At 38.8% G+C, this 16213-nt stretch overlaps 1 protein-coding gene across 1 annotated transcript in view; it reads right to left on the bottom strand.

Annotated features, from left to right (window-relative positions):
* Positions 1 to 16213, bottom strand: part of SLIT3 (slit guidance ligand 3) — a 481232-nt gene that overhangs the window by 430058 nt on the left and 34961 nt on the right. The window contains 1 exon segment of the mRNA XM_032702926.1: positions 6519 to 6590. Coding sequence (XP_032558817.1) covers positions 6519 to 6590 — 72 coding nt within the window.

The raw sequence follows: 16213 nt of genomic DNA, 5'->3' as shown, positions 1-16213 counted from the left end.
TTTATCACTAAAATTGCTTTGAAGTGTGCAAATCCACGCAGCAATACACACTTCTCACCAGCATCTCCAAAGTGTAGGAATGACAGGATGAACCACTGTTTCTAGGCAGTTTTAATGTGGTTTTAACACCTAGCTCAAGAAGAAAAATTAAGCAGTGAAGGTATTATTAAATAATAAAACTTGGCCTGCAAATTCTTCAGCAACATCTGGTATATTTTGCGTATGTTTGTGTAGATGTGCTTTCTTGTTTCTAAGCTCCCCTTAAAAATTATTAATAACCTCCATATTCTGTGTTTCCTGGTGCTCCTCCAGATACCATAGTTATATTTACTTATTTGCCTGTTTTACAGAACACACACACCTTATTAGCTATGATGAGCATTTGCTGCACACCAAACCAGAAAACTCAGATGATCCATCACAATGCACAGACAGCTGTGGCACTAAAGCACAGATGAGATTTTTCTTATTTCAGGAAGAATAATTTTTCTTATTTCAGGATGAAAACATTTTAGAAGCAAATTAAATGTAATCAGATAAAAGGCAACTTAAATTTCATTACAAATGACAGTGGATCAGTGCAAGTTCACAAAGTTCCCCATGCTATCCTCTCTCATCCTTCCAAAACCAGCAGTTCTATAAGGAGGTTGATGTCAGATAGTTCCTGACAATCATTAATTTAAAGGAAAAGTGACAAGTTTCACTTTCCAGTTTGGTTCAGTGATTCAATTAAATGTTTGAGTAGCACTTGAACAAGCAAAACAGTCACTGATAGCCACTGACACCTCCCTGGGAAACACAAATTTCCAATTAAGAGACTGGAAGATGCAGCCCAGGTGAGACAGGCTGTCCTCCTGCAGCCCAGGGAGCTCCAGGGTGGAGCAGATGGATGCCCAAAGGAAGCTGTGATCCTGTGGGAAGCAGGAGCAGGGTCCTGGCAGGACTTGCAGCCCCGTAGGGAGAGGAGCCCAGGCTGGAGCAGGGGAAGAGTGGGAGGAGTCCTTCCCCAGAGGAGAAAGGAGCAGCAGTGACTGTAACCCCCATTCCCTGTGCCCCTGCACTGCTGGGGAGGAGCAGGGAGAGAATTCAGAAAGTTAAGCCCAGGAAGAAGAAAGGGGTAGGGGAAGGTGTTTTAAGATTTGGTTTCATTTCTCATTACCCTGCTCTGATTGGACCGGTAATAAAGTGAACATCCCTGAAGTTAGGTCAGTTTTGCCCATGATGGTGACTGGTGAATGACCTCTCCTGCCCTTATCTCTCCCCACAAGCCATTCCCTAGACTCTCAGCCCTTTGCAGCTGAGGAGGGCAGTGCTAGAGCAGCTTTGGTGGGCACCAGCACCCAGCCAGGGTCAACCCAGCACACAACCTCAGCCTTCTGTGATTCCGCTAAAATTAAATATTGCCTCTTTTTAAGGCTACTCAGAGAATTCATATGGAATGCTACAAGTACTGACTCACTGTTTTAGCCATCCATCAATAACTTTCAAAACATTCCACTGTGCAAGAAACAGGCATCCCACTGATCCAGCTTTGACAAATCTCACAGTGCTACAAATATTGACATTGTGTTAACAACAAGCAACTTATTACACAGTGGCTGTACCTGACACTAAGAGGCCATCCCATTTTATTGGATCTACATCTCCATTTTGTTCATCTTCCTACTTTGGTAATAATTAGAGATGAACATGATAAAACATTGGGACACCATAACTAGAAAGTTTAAGCACCATGAGATTTGAAAGGTATTATGGACACACAGCCACGAACCTGTTTTGTCTCAGAATTCAGGATCACAGGGCTCTGCTCCCACACTACAAGGTCCAGCCTTGATATGAAATCTGAATTCTGATACTACCCTAAAAAGTAAACAATTTCAGAGCCTAATGGATGCTTCCACGAACCTGATACTTCTGGTATCAAATCTCAGTATCTAAGTCTCCAGAGCCTGGTTTATTTAGTCAAGTGACAACTAAGACAGCTCATTAAAAGTGAATAGACCCACCAAATGGTCCTTGGCTATAAATTCTTGGAGGCATCACTACAAGACTTGAGTTTAGAGCACTTCTAAGAGTTTTTTTCCACCCACACAAAGGAGCTTTACCTTGGCTACTTAGCAGCTGGTTAAAGTAGAGAGGCTTCAACAGAGAAATCAATATATTCCTACTTGATGGGGTGTTTGTGGGGGAATGGGCCTGTTTTCCCCTTTTGTTTTGTTTTTTAAGATAAATTAGTATATCTCACCACCACTAGCATCCTTGCTTTTTAGTGAAAAGCAGATGCATTACAATCATTTTATACACCAGCTGTGCACACAAAGGATACACAGGATTCCAGCACTCACAAAGCTTTGTTTACAAACTTGGCTAATAAATTTCATTGGTTGTTTTGGATATTAGAAAGTAATTACCTTGGAATCAAAACCTGGGTTTATAGCTGTTAAATTACATGTTTCCTTTTACTATATGTTCTCATCACTTGTATTAATAATACCTTTTACTTTATGGCTAGATATCAGTAAATATCTGAAACTATTAAAAAATATCTTTCTTGTTTCTAATACTCAATTTATTAAAAATGCCTTTTCCTTGATTCAGTTTTCTCATTAAAAGTGCCTGCAGTTTGAATTATTAGATAATTATCCCAGATAAAGCAGTTAAGAAGCTTTAAAACCCAGGCAGTCAAGGCAACAGAACAATGAGAAACATTTCCACCAGAGAACCCAATCAAGGGTTCATCCAACTTAAACTTAAAACTCTTATCTAAACCAAAGCAAACAAAATCCATGAGTCTCCAAGCCAAATCTTTCTAGAAGAAAAGGCTCAAAAACCTTATGAGAAACTCATTTTGTGGGACATTTCACATTCCACTTAAGGTTTATTTCACTATATATATTCCTGCTTCTAATAACGACCAGATGTGACAACGGAGTCTGTCCAGCACTGTAAAAGATACAAGGATATCCTGAAGCTCAGCATTTTGGGAGAGGCTTGGAGAAAAAAGGCAAAGGTACCTGGAGGTGAAGGTTGAGGGAGCAGTTATAGTCTGAGCAGAATTCTAAATTCAAATTCATTAGTTACCAGAAAGGCTGCATTTCAGTGGAAACGCCCCATGCCCTGAGCCAAGGATGCTGTGGTGGCACACAAGGAAACCATCAGGGACACCAGCACTGCTCTTCCAAACTCTGTGTGTATGAAACAGCACAAGAACCAAACAGGTTTGTTCTCCAGCTTTTTCAAGCACATCATTGACAAGAAACAACGTCCTACGCTGCGATTTCCAGCAGCAACAAGGCTGAAGAGGTTCTGCTGCTACTGAACGACATAAATAAAGTTGGTTCCTCCAAAAAACCCCAAGGGAGATTTCAGCCCAGCTGACAGAACACTGAGAAAAGTCTTCAGTTAGTTTTGCAACCCTTAACTACTCCTGAAACATTAACAGGTCTTCCTTGAAACCCTCCAGCACACAAAATTCCTGCATGTTTAAGCAGGTCGGTCACTCCATCTCCACCAATTTCTATTCATGCTAATAAATATGCTCAACTTTTACACTCTTATCAAGTTACCAAAGTTAAAATGTCATCTTTCTGTTTAGTTTTGCATTCAAAAAATAAAATCAAAGTCAAGCTTGTATTTCATTAAAAAACCTATAGGGTGTTACATTCACTGTAATCCTGCTGAAGAGAGCAGCTGTAAGAATCACAGAATTCATCTGTATTTCCTACATGTCCATGTAGACAAGACTATCCAAAATTTACAGTTTGGACACACTGCACAGTAATATTTAGTTCCTAAAATTTTGCATCATTTGAGGTGCAGCAAGCTTACACAATTAAAATACTCAATTTTAGACTTTCTACTTAATGAGGATTATAATTATTGAGAATAAAATAATGGACTAATAATAACCCATAATCAAGAGTTTGAAAATACATCAGCAGAAATAATACAGCTTTAGCATGGACAATTAAAATTAAGATCAGTATTATCTACACTTTTTAATGTTCATTTTCATTCACTCCTCATAAATCCCACAAAAACTCCATCACCTCTGCATCAGTCTGTCTTGGTTTCACTACTTTTATTCCCTTTCATCACTTTCTCAGCTATGCTTTCTTCTTGAAAGGCTGGGGCAGAGCAGCTGGGAGAGGAATGTAAGCACCAAACCTCTTCACTGGAGCATTTTACCCATTTGTGAACAGAGTGGCACTGCTGAATTTCAGACACTTCATAACAGAAAGAACAACTCTGACTCTCCAGCAGTAGGACCACGACAGTAACACAAAATAAGAGAAAGCAACCATATATATGTGTATGTGTGTGTATTTTTACAAGTTATAGTAGGAAAAAAATTCTCATTCTCATCCCATGACTGCAAAACATAAAACCAAACCACACTTGGGACTCTGCAAGTTCACTTAGCTAAGATTTATTTACTTAAAATGCACACTGTATTTATATAACACTTGTATCTTCAAAAGAAAAAGCAAGTTTCTTCTGACAAACAGTGTTAAAGTGATCTATCTAATGCACTATTAAACAGTAAGCAAGACTTTGAGTGAATGTCAGTGAATAAAGACAAATGTTCCGACAGCATCCGTTGGGAGGCATTACAGAACACAGCATTCAGATTAATCATTCTGGTCTGTGTAATTTTATTACAATCTTCATATTCTAAAAGCAAAACGATTTTCCTTGCTGTTAAGGACTATCATGTATCATGATTGTATGATCTTCTAAAAAATACACTCTCTGGTATTGCAAAACCTCTGCTATTTTCTGTTTGTTTCTTTGTGCGAGGCACAAGTTATCAACACACCCCACCTTCCACCAAACCACAAACTACCAGAAAGTTCTTTCAGCCTCATGACAGCCACTCAAAGGGATTTTCAACACGTTAAACTGCAATGTGTAGTGATACAGGTAAACTCTCAAAAAGTTTTTTATCTCACAAGCATCACCATTTCCACAGACAACCAACCCACATGAACCAGCTCTTCCAAGAAATAAATACAACTGGCACCTTCCAGAGACCAGATGAAGATATCTGCAAGTACCAGCTCAATGTTACACTCAAGGGGAGTTCCAAGATACAACATTTCAAAACCAGGCAAAGAACTTTAGGAAATACAACACAATTGTTCAGCCCGAGCAAATATATTCTAGGGCATTCAATAGTCACGACAAAGCTTGCAAAACAAGTCTAACAAAGATTTTGCAATGATTTTAACACTAAAAGACAGCTATAGCTTATAATTATTGATGCTTTTATACCTTTTTTTAATCTGCAGAACAATGTCTTTGAATTACTTGTGCAGCTTTTCATGAGCAAGTTTGGACAAGACCAAAAGTTCATTACAGAAATTCTCCAAACTATCGATATCACTCGCTGCACAACGCTCTCCAAACTTGCCTCTTTAAACAGTCATGGCTCCAAAATTAATCTGCACTATCACCACGTGGTTTGTATGTCCACAGGAAGAAAAATTTACTGCACTGCCCAAATGGTTGGTTTGGTTGCAGATGGAGGTATTTAAACACTTATGAAAACTCCACATGAACGGAGCAACTTTTCAACCAACAAGTAGTAACTTCACAATTTCACTGACCAAATCACAAATCTCAGTATCTGACCTTCCATAAACAAACCCAAGCATTAAAAGAACAGTTTTATCATCTAGAACATCTTTCAAAAAGCCAGTGTGGATCACGAGTTTAACTTTGTCAGGATCCAAAAACCAGTTTCAAGCAGCTTTTGACAACTCCTTTAGAAAGGCAGATGATTCTTTTCTTGATAAGTAAATGCAGGTGCAGGCACCTCATCATCCATTTTATTTTCATACACTTTTTAAGAATATACTTAAAAACTCATCCAGCCATTGTGCTGACACCACCTCTCCCTCCTCCCACCAAAAAGAAATAATTCCAGGCTCATGTTAGACTTCTCTGCTGTTGACATGATACCATCTAATCATCTTATAGCACAGTTTTTATATTTCAAGGAAAAAAAAAGTTCTTTACCTCTCCATACTTCCTCATCTTCCTGACTGACAAGACAACAGCCAGAACTTGGCTGGTCTACCTGACAATGCCTTGACTTAATTAAAAAAAAAAAAGATATTTTTTTAAGCTAAAAGAAAAAAATAAATCTAACTGTGCATTATTTTTAAACAAGAATATGCAGTCTCTCTTTGTGGACATCTTGACTGTACTGGATATGAGAAGCTGCCACATTTCATGGTTTCTATAAACCTACATAGAGAGTTGAAAATAAGTCACCTTCATGTCATCATGGTGAATATACAAGAAACAGAAAAATTTTGTGGTTTCTCTTCCCTCTGATATTTGTGTTCTATCCAATTACCACTACACACATGCAAACACATCCCTTAAGAAACCCTTACCAACTAGCAGTTTAATATCAGAGAAATTAAACCTCTCACCACGGTCAAAACACAACCGTGGAAATCTGTAAAGCAAGGGACACACAATAGAAAAATAAATCAGATTATACTTACAGTCTAGTTAACTTCTGCGTGTTCTGAAAAAGCAGCTCTGGAAGGACTTGCAATTTATTCTTGTTCAAACGCCTAAACAGTAACAATTAGAATAAAAAAAAAACCATTAGATTATCTTCCAGTTTAAGAAGTTTATTAATTAAACATGAAGCTCACATTGTACATGCCGTGAACTCTGCACAGGATGCATTGTGCATGTCATTCACACAGGAGCCAAAGTGACTGTGCCACCTGCAGATCACCTGCCTACATCTCTGAGTTACAGAGTCAAGGAACAGTCACCACAAAGTCTGAATGTTTTCATATGGATAAGTACACAAATATATTTTTTCAGTTTCCCTCTGGATGCCCGTGAATCACACACTCAGCTCACACTGCTCTAGGAACAGCTACCAGCAGGTATCTGGATTTTCTCTCTCTCCTTCTAAAAATACAGGCACAGAAAAACAGCACCTTAACCAAGCAAGATTATTCCCAGCTTGGCTGTTATTTCTACAGCATAAACAATTATTATTCTTTTTTTTTGAAGAACTTCCTTGAAACTTCACTTTGCAAACAGGAGCCCTCTTGTAGAACACAAGAACATATGGGTAACCAGACCACTACACGGTGACTTGAAATAGAATATTAATCTGGAAGATTCTTCCAGGAACATTTTAGAGAACAGATTAATGTTTATACATCAGTCCCTTTTACTCAAAGTTTAACACTGATGACAACTTGCCAGTTTTCAGAAAACAACTGTTACAAGCTATTCCAGCCTAGTAGCTATAAAAAGCACGAGCCTCCTCTCCTTGAAAGGCGTGACAGCCCCGTGAAATCCAAAAGCAGTTCTACTTGTAAGACACAATCTTTTTCTTCAATCCTTTTTCTGCTGTTTGACAATAAAAACAGTCTCTGGCTTTATCCTAATGAAGTTGACCTGAACTAATCACACCCAACTCCCTGTTCTAAACAGGAAGCTGCGTCCTGTAAGTTCATTTATGAGCCTGTCTTTATGCCCCCTTTGTTCCCAATCTACCTGACAAGTTAACTTGGATAGCAGATCTGGTTTTTTGCTGAAGTTTTGATCTCCAAAAGACACCTGGAACTCTTATAAACCTACTGCTACTTCACACCCAATATCTGGTTTCCAGTTTTCCTGCACACTGAGCAATCTCACTATCAGAATTCAAGAATTTTTGGAACTGAAAGCCCTTCCTCAGAGATCAAACCAATGTTGTGGGGTTTCGTATGGCAGAGATTTCACGTGGCTACCATATGAATGTGTCTTGCAAGTTAAAGGGGTGATGGGAGGAAAGAGGAGTATTAACTTCTCTTTCTGACACCTAGAACAGATCAAAGGCTGCTCCTGCAATCCTGCTCCCAGAGCCTGTGCATCACACATACCACATGCTGCCTTCAGCAGAGACAAATATGGGTTATTTCCTAGTGCTTTTACCAACTCCCCAATTTCACTGCGGAGATAAATGAAGAAAACAGCAAATAAAACACTAAACAAGAACATGAGAGATACTAAGCACTAGTTTGCATTTGGGAAAGGAAATGGGAAGATGTAAAACTGGATTTGCTTACATCCATGTGGCATTTCACAATTTTATACCTAAATAAACTTAATCTTCATCTTATTTAATTCAAGTTCGATGGTAATGTGCTACTTAACCCTCATCAAACTCATTACTTCAGCTAAGCATGTTTATCTTCTAGAGTAACAGGATGAAACATCAGGAAGAAAAATACTTATGATAATGTAGGGCTTAGCACTAAGCTCCATCCTCATTCACCAAGACTACCACCAGTTATTGAGAAACACTCAACACATTCAACTTACTTATCAATCAGAATGAAAGCTACTATCAGTGAAATGAATCTGTTCCACACATTGTCCAATATTTATTCCTGTGGCTGACTGTCATTTCAGATCTCACAATGTACACACAATTACCCACTGCCAACCCAAAAGTCATCTGACTTATCTCAGATCCAAGGAATATGTTTTAAGAATATTCTTTTCTCTGCTGAGTTTGTCCTTGTTGTTTTAAGCCTAAGAAACTAATGAAAATCAGATTAAGTTTCTAGAACAGGTTTCGCACCAACAAGCAGACAATATCCATACTAACAAAAAATTGTATTCTCAAGGTTAGAAAGTTTGCAACCTGAGAAGTCAAACATTTACAACTTGCAGTGACATGAATAACTTACAGGAAAAAAACCACCCTAACATCAAATTCTTTTTCCCTAACTTACAATCATATCAATCCAGAATATTAAACATTGAAATTATTTTCTATTATTTATATGGCCCAACACTAACCTACCTGTGATGGAACAAATTCTCAGCTGCCCTTCTAAATTGTCCTAAGTATTCTAAGATTTCATCCAGTCATCAGTATTGATTTTCTTTCAAACCTTACATGAAGTAAAGTCCACACAAGGACACTTTTGCAAAGCTCACATTGGGACCTGCTCTTCACTAGCACTAAAATTTTCATATGGGTCTAAACTTATTAAATATTTTTCACATTATATTGTTATAAATGAAGGTCTTTTCACACTGCAGCAGTCAGCAAACTGAACCTGTGTGTCAAAGTCAATAAGTTGAGGACATCCTTGCTTTGCTTTAACTCACATAAACTTGATTTTCAAAATAACCCAGCAGTCCTGGTTAGTGCCCCTGCACATGGTACATCCTCCACACACTGTGGGTACACAACATTTCTGCCCCAAACCAGAGTTTGAAGCTCTAAGGCAAAGCTGTGTGACTATGTTATAACAAAGCAAATTAAGGTAACAAGAAACATCTGAAGAGTCCATGGCTACTGATGTCCTGGTTTAAGCTATGGCACTCTCCAGAAGACCTTCCACCACTTCCTAAGATTCATTTCAAGTTGAAATTTCTGCCAAAAGCCATTTAATTCATAGTTGGATTCTTAGGGGAACTCAGAGAATGAACAGGGGTTTGTTTCTTTTGCACATCACCTACTGTATTACAGTTGTAAATAACCAAAATATAAGACTAGATCACCTCTTAGAAACTTAGACATACTTGCCACAGGATACATCTAACATGCTTATATTTATTATGTGCCAGAAAGCTACCAATAGCCTAGGGAAAAAAAAAAAATCCCAGTTACACCTCTTATTTCTCTTCCTGGGCTTGAGAAAAAGGCCATTAAGAAAGTCCTCAATACTGAAGTATCAAAGTACCAGACAGGATGTTTTTAAATTCCAAAAAAAGAGACATAGACAAAGATTATTTAATGAAAAGACCAAATGCTCTGAATGGTCATTTATAAGCAGTTTCCTCCAGTTTGACAAAGAAGTGCCAAACACAGATGAAATGCAGTGGGATAGCTCCTAACACGAGCCTAACAATACCTGCTAACAAGAGCTTTTCACCATCACATTATTGCCTAAATCTTAATCCTGTCAGGTGTTCAATTTTAATCACAGCAGTATTTCTCATTTCATAACAAGCACCTTGGAAATGGTGAAGCCTTCTATTACAACAGTGAAACAAAAATGGTCTGCAAAACGTTCATACACCAAATGAGCTAAAATCCTGTAAAATGATTTTGTGGGCATTGTTCTTGGGACTGCACTTTATCAACAAGTATAGATATTCCTGATTTTAAATTAGTGACTTGAAATAGAAATAACAATATGTGATACCTGGAAATTGAATTTAAATCAGAGTCACTTTTACAACTGTAGCTGTAAGGACATTTAGCTGTACCTTTACAACATGAAGGAAGGACATGTCTTTGTGAATCTGAACAGTGGACTAGAATTAAAAAATGATCATTTACATTTTCTCGTGAGCAAAATCAGACAAATTTTGTCACGCTAAATCGTTGGGACTGTTCAAACTGGGAATGCCACCTGGGACTCAGCACACTGCAACATAAAAACTTGGAAGTGGCCTCTTCCCTCACACTGGTAACACATCCAGCCTGCAACCAGCACGAGTGTGTGTGTGCACACCCAGCACCACCCCAGGTACAGCCAGGGCCAGGATGGAATCTGGGGCACAGAGCCAGGCAGGATCTGCTCCAGATTCTTTGACCTGTGACTGCTGGATGAGAAGGCAGCTGCTGAGTCTCTCCCATGTATTTTGCACTGGATGTTTTACAGCTCATAAGACCTGCAAAGTATTCCGGGAATCCCGGAGCGCTGGGCAGGATGATCCGTAATCGCCCCCGTGCCACAGGACAGATCAGCTCCAGTGCTGGATCAGAAGCAGCTCTGGATGTGCACAGCATGGAGTCCAGACTAATAAAGCCTCCTGGAAGCTGCAGAACTGTGCAGAGAGGCTCTCCAGGAGTCATATCAGCTCTGGCAATACCTGCACTGAGATTTATTAAGTCTGATTAGACACATGCTGGCTGCACAGTCAACAACCTCCACACACTGCAGCTCCCTCCACCTTCCAGGCTGCTTTAACCACTCCTGTGCAAGGGAAATACAACTTGCCATGTTCTGGTTTGTTACTCTGCTCCTCAGGTCCCCATAAGTGACCCAAAAAAGTTGATCAGGCACCAACTGCACACAATAGTTCTTGGTGTGTAAGCAATGGGATTCCAGAAGTCCATATGTCACCTCCAAGGCAGCCATGAAACCAATACACTGGGACAGGCTCATATTCATTCACCTGGGGTTCTGCTGGAAGGTGTTTAGGGAGCTGTAAATGTTAAAAGCTAAAAGCCCATACCTCTGTATGCAGGAATTCACTGCAGAAGTGAAAAACTGCTTCTTCTGAAATTATTACAAATTACTGGCACACTTTTAAAACCAAGATTGCTTAGAAAAGTGGAAAATTCAGTCTAGGGTATAAACTTATCTAGAGTTTATTTAAATTTGGATACAAGACAGTTTCATCCTCTCAAAATCCCTCACATAGAACCAGGCATGGCAGTGGTTTCACTCTTCTAATCACCTTAGAAGAATGCAGCATTTAAATGCCAGCGTATGAAATTCTGGTGTATTGGAGGAGCACTTCTATAAAATACGTGATGTCATATATAATAATATTCATAACATCATATATATATGCATGATATCTTTGCCCACCACAAAAAATTCATAATTCCAGCTGCAGCCAAGAGATAGGAATATGTGCAGATGTGTATACAGACATATATATGCATATGCATATCCATGTATCTGTGCCTACACGTCTATAAATATGGACTTTCTCTTTATTTTACTTCAGTCAGGGTCCCTCTGTCCCAACTCCTATGCCCTTCCATGCCTCTAAGCAAGCCCTTTTTCTCCCAGTTATTTTGGATGCTGACTTCTATTTTCATATAAAATTAATACATAAATTTCTGTACTTCACAGCTTTATCGTATCACAAACTGCATTTTCCTGCTTTATTATTCAAATGGCTTAAAATACAGATTTACAGAATCTGTGACCTTTAAAAGTCCCATCCATGTAACACTGTCCCCTGGTTTATTATTGTTTTCTTTAGAGTAGCCACATTTAGCATCAAACCCTCTGTTTCAACACAGGACAAACACCCCCTCTCACCTCCCAAAAAGATTTGGCTTATATATATAAAAAGGGCCAGTTTTCCCCTTCCTCCCTCAGCCTACTGCCCAACTGGGGGGGTTTATGTCCTGAAGGCAAAGGGATGGAGGGAAACAGCCTCTGTGTCAATCACAGAATATCAAGGGCCTTTAAAAAAACAATGGAGAAGTTATTAACTGTGAAATTCCTACCTTCCTGGCTCCAACCAGGCTAATCATATTCCTTCCTCTGTCTGAAGCTGGGACAGGAGAGAAACTTAACTATTAAGATTCCCCTGACTATTAAAACACAGAGTAGGAAACAACCACCAAAGGCTGGAAAGAAACAACACCACCAGCCTAGAAGTAAACTGAAGATCTTAATCAGGATCATTCCATGAAACAAATGGAGGGAAAAACCCTTCATTTCACAAAGGTTATTTTAATATTTATTGCATTTTTGCTTTATTCCTTTTCTTGTCTTCTGGTTGAGTCAAAACCCCTCAATATCAACAGGGAAATTTTCAATTTGTTTTCAAGGTCACGTCTCCCTGGAGGAGAAACTTTCTGTGGGTACTGGCTTGAGCTGCATCCCTCATGTTCACACACTTGGAAGGGTCACATCCAGTTCAGGTGCTGCTGCCTCATGGAGCTCCACTCACAATAAGAGCAAACAGAAACTAAATCTAACCTGTATCACAGGCATGATCAGCATATCATAGGCATGATTAGCACAGATGGAAAAGAACAAGATGCACAAGGAAGCACAACCAGTACTAGAACACTGCTCAGCTCACAACCATTTTAATCTTTTTTTCAAGAACATCCTAAACCAGATTCTTTGCTACTGCAAATTATAAAGGAGAATACACTTGAAGAAGCAGGTAGTGTGACACCCCTCCCCTGCAGGATATCCCTTCCTTATATCCCTTCCTTCTCAAGGCTTTTAGCACCACTGGAAGACTTCAGGAAATTCAGAAGAATTTCAGAATTCAAACGAACAGGTAAAAGAACATTTAAAATCTCCGAGACCTGTGCGTTCCTCATACAATTAATATGGAAATTTCAAAAAGCTTTAATGCAATAACAATCCTTCTTGACTTCTCTCATTCATCTGCACACAGGGTGTACAAATACACCTCAGAGTGGGTCTGAGAAGCAGCATTACCAGATCACACCAAACACAGTTGTATCCAGTATTTTGAGACAGAGCACCTTCAGCTTCATACTTTGTTCTCACAGCTGCAGAAGGGTTTTACTTTGAGTAAGAAACAAATCAAAGAAAACCCAAACCCCCTTTTCTCCAAGGTTACAGTGAGTGGATACTCACCAACGCCATGAGAAATTTCCTTCTTCAACATTCCCAAGGGGCACTCACCTCCTTCCCAGGGAAAATACAAAATCAATGTAAAAGCAATGCAAGTATTGTTTATTCAAACTTGGCAAACTGTGCAATTTCCCAAAGCAACTTAATTTCTCCTTAAGCCACTGACTTCATTTGAAAGTTCTGAATGCCACAATATCAGTTACTTCAGGCAAACTGCAAATATTGAAGGCACGAGTAGAAATCACCAAATTTCCACGGCTATGAGGGAAAAGCAAAGTACCAGACTCCTGCCAGACAATCTCACAGCAAAAGGCCCCTATACACAACTTTGCTTTTCATTTCAAATGTCTTGCAGTATTATATTAACTAATACTACACTTGCATATTACTGAACACATTCCACCCAGAAATTTAAGTTCATACACAGACTCTGACATAAACTGTCAGCTTTATTGTCTCTGAGTACAGCAATTACCTGGTTTTAACCCCATGAATGTGAGACCCATCAGCCTCTGAATCCTGTGCCTGCTTTTCTACTGAGCATCAACAGCTTTACTACCAAACCAAAGTCACTCATAATTGTCATGAAATAGGTAGCACTCAGTTCCTTTCCACACAAGTTCAACAACTTCAAAGTTTGACTTAAAATTTATATTCACATGGCTACCTACTACATAACTCATTCTCCAACAGAAAATCAAAATTACAATGCATTTAAATTTCTTAAATGAGTAGCTTTAAAGGAACAGTCCTGCTACTTCAGCCTTTAATATGCAGAAATTATCCAAGTAACTTTGGGTTCACTCCCCAATTTGGTCATTTATTTTATTTCACACTCCAAACATCTGGGTCTCATTTTTGGCAAGGAGCAAGCTTGCTTTTTTTCCTTTGTTGTTAAGAGCTCCATGGCATTGTCCTTGGAGAACAGCCTCGGGGAACATGATGCAGTTGAAGGAGTTTCTACCAGTTAAAGAGAGAAGCAGTTACATCACAAGCTTGGGAGGGACCAAGAAGCAGCAAAAATGACTTAATGCATAACAGGAGACTCAACCAGAAAGACAGGAGTTCCTGAACTCCAAGGAGTAACTGAGTTTTCTCTTTTAACTGCACTGACTTGGGAAGCAGTAATGCAGGAGCACAGCCAATTGCCTTCAATGGTTTCACCAGAAAATCCTATTAACATCAAGAAATATGTTGTGTTCATTAATGTAACTTCTTCTTTGCTTTGTATCACTTCCTCTCAGAAAGGAAAAACAGCCAAGATGCAGCACCCATTAAAAAAGCCAACCTTATCCATTACTTTCTGTCATCACCTCTTTATATTACTATCCTAGGAAATAAAGCCAGACCAGATATAATGGAATTTCAATAAGGTTGCTATGAGGAAGCCCAGGACAACCATATTACAGGATTATGGTGTGGGATAAATGAACTCCTCTATCCATGTGACATGTTATTACAGAAGCCTTTCCAAAAGCTGTGAGAGATACCACTGGAAGTTGCTAAGGGACCATATTTTGAAGGCAAACTGTTTACAACAGCTACAACTCCGAGATCCCTTATTCCAAACTGAGCAGACTGGGTGGTCCTGGTTCACATTTTCAAAGCTGTCAGAAGTAATAACCTTTACTAGTAACTTCTCATTAGACTGAGAAAGATTATCTACCCTCTCCCAGAAGCAGACTATGTGTCTGTGCAAAGTGGCAGCACACACACACTGGGAGCTCTGTAACATTTGATAGTTTTCAGCATAAAAGATTCCTTTTTTTTTTTTTCCTAAGGATCTCCTCATATGAAAAAATCTGACATTAAGATGGAGGGTAGAACCACTAATAAGCATTATACACACATGTTCTCTGGCTAGGAACAAACGTTGGCAAAAGAAGTATTAGGAACAGGTTTAAATTTCAACGTTTTCCCAAAGCCAACATGAAGAAACAAAAAAAGGGGCCTAATAACATTCACTAAATGTCATTAAAAAGTGTGATCAATGCCCTGCAGGGTAGAGAAATGGACAGAAGTGTAACTACCAACTTCAGTGAAGATGAGAATAGAGACTCAAGTCTCAGAGTGTTTCTTAATGACAACATTCACTGCAAGGAAATCCTGTAAATCCAGAAGAGACACAAACTATGTGCCCAGTCTCTTAACTCAGTAGCATCTTTATAAAACCACTCAGTTACATTCATGCAGGATGGCATTTTAGATCTGCCTTTTGCAGATTTTAACATAAGAACTAAAAATTTCTTTTAGCTATCATTCAAATAAATCCAAAAAAGCTTAGTCAATAAACCCTAAAACACAGAGGTGTTCTTTGCTGAAGCTGCTTCTCAGTTTCTGCAAAGCTTTTAGTAAGTTCTCTTATTTCAGATCTGAAGAAAAAAATAAGGAATTCACACAAAATCTTCAAATTTTTTTATCTTCAAAACCCTAATACACAATGAGTGGTTACTTTTTCATTATTACTCCACGGACTATGTGAAAAACAGGACTTGATCCAAGGAACATTATCTACTGGAATATCCCTAAGTGTCTATCACTTCTGATACTTCATCAATTTTTGTAAAATAGACATAGTTAAACCATTTTCTTACACCAGAGAGTAATCTCTCAGGACTGAAAGCCTAGGAAGAAAGCAAGAGGTAAATTTTAGCATGCACATCTCCAAGCCACACTGCCCCTGATGACAAGTCTTAAAAGTTTATACTAATCAAATTAACTGTTTCCAGAAGTCAGAAATTGCAGTGAATAAAACTCACAAGTACAACTTTTATTGCAATGTTTTACCAGAAAATATAGAACTGTCCCTGTTTGATATGTTTTAATAACCCGATACCAGCCTGGCTCACCACGCTCTC

This window comes from Chiroxiphia lanceolata, chromosome 15 (assembly GCF_009829145.1).
Source record: "Chiroxiphia lanceolata isolate bChiLan1 chromosome 15, bChiLan1.pri, whole genome shotgun sequence".
NCBI classification, from domain to species: domain Eukaryota; kingdom Metazoa; phylum Chordata; class Aves; order Passeriformes; family Pipridae; genus Chiroxiphia; species Chiroxiphia lanceolata.
The sequence above is the reverse complement of the archived record's forward strand: the minus strand, read 5'-3'. Positions and strand labels throughout refer to the sequence as shown.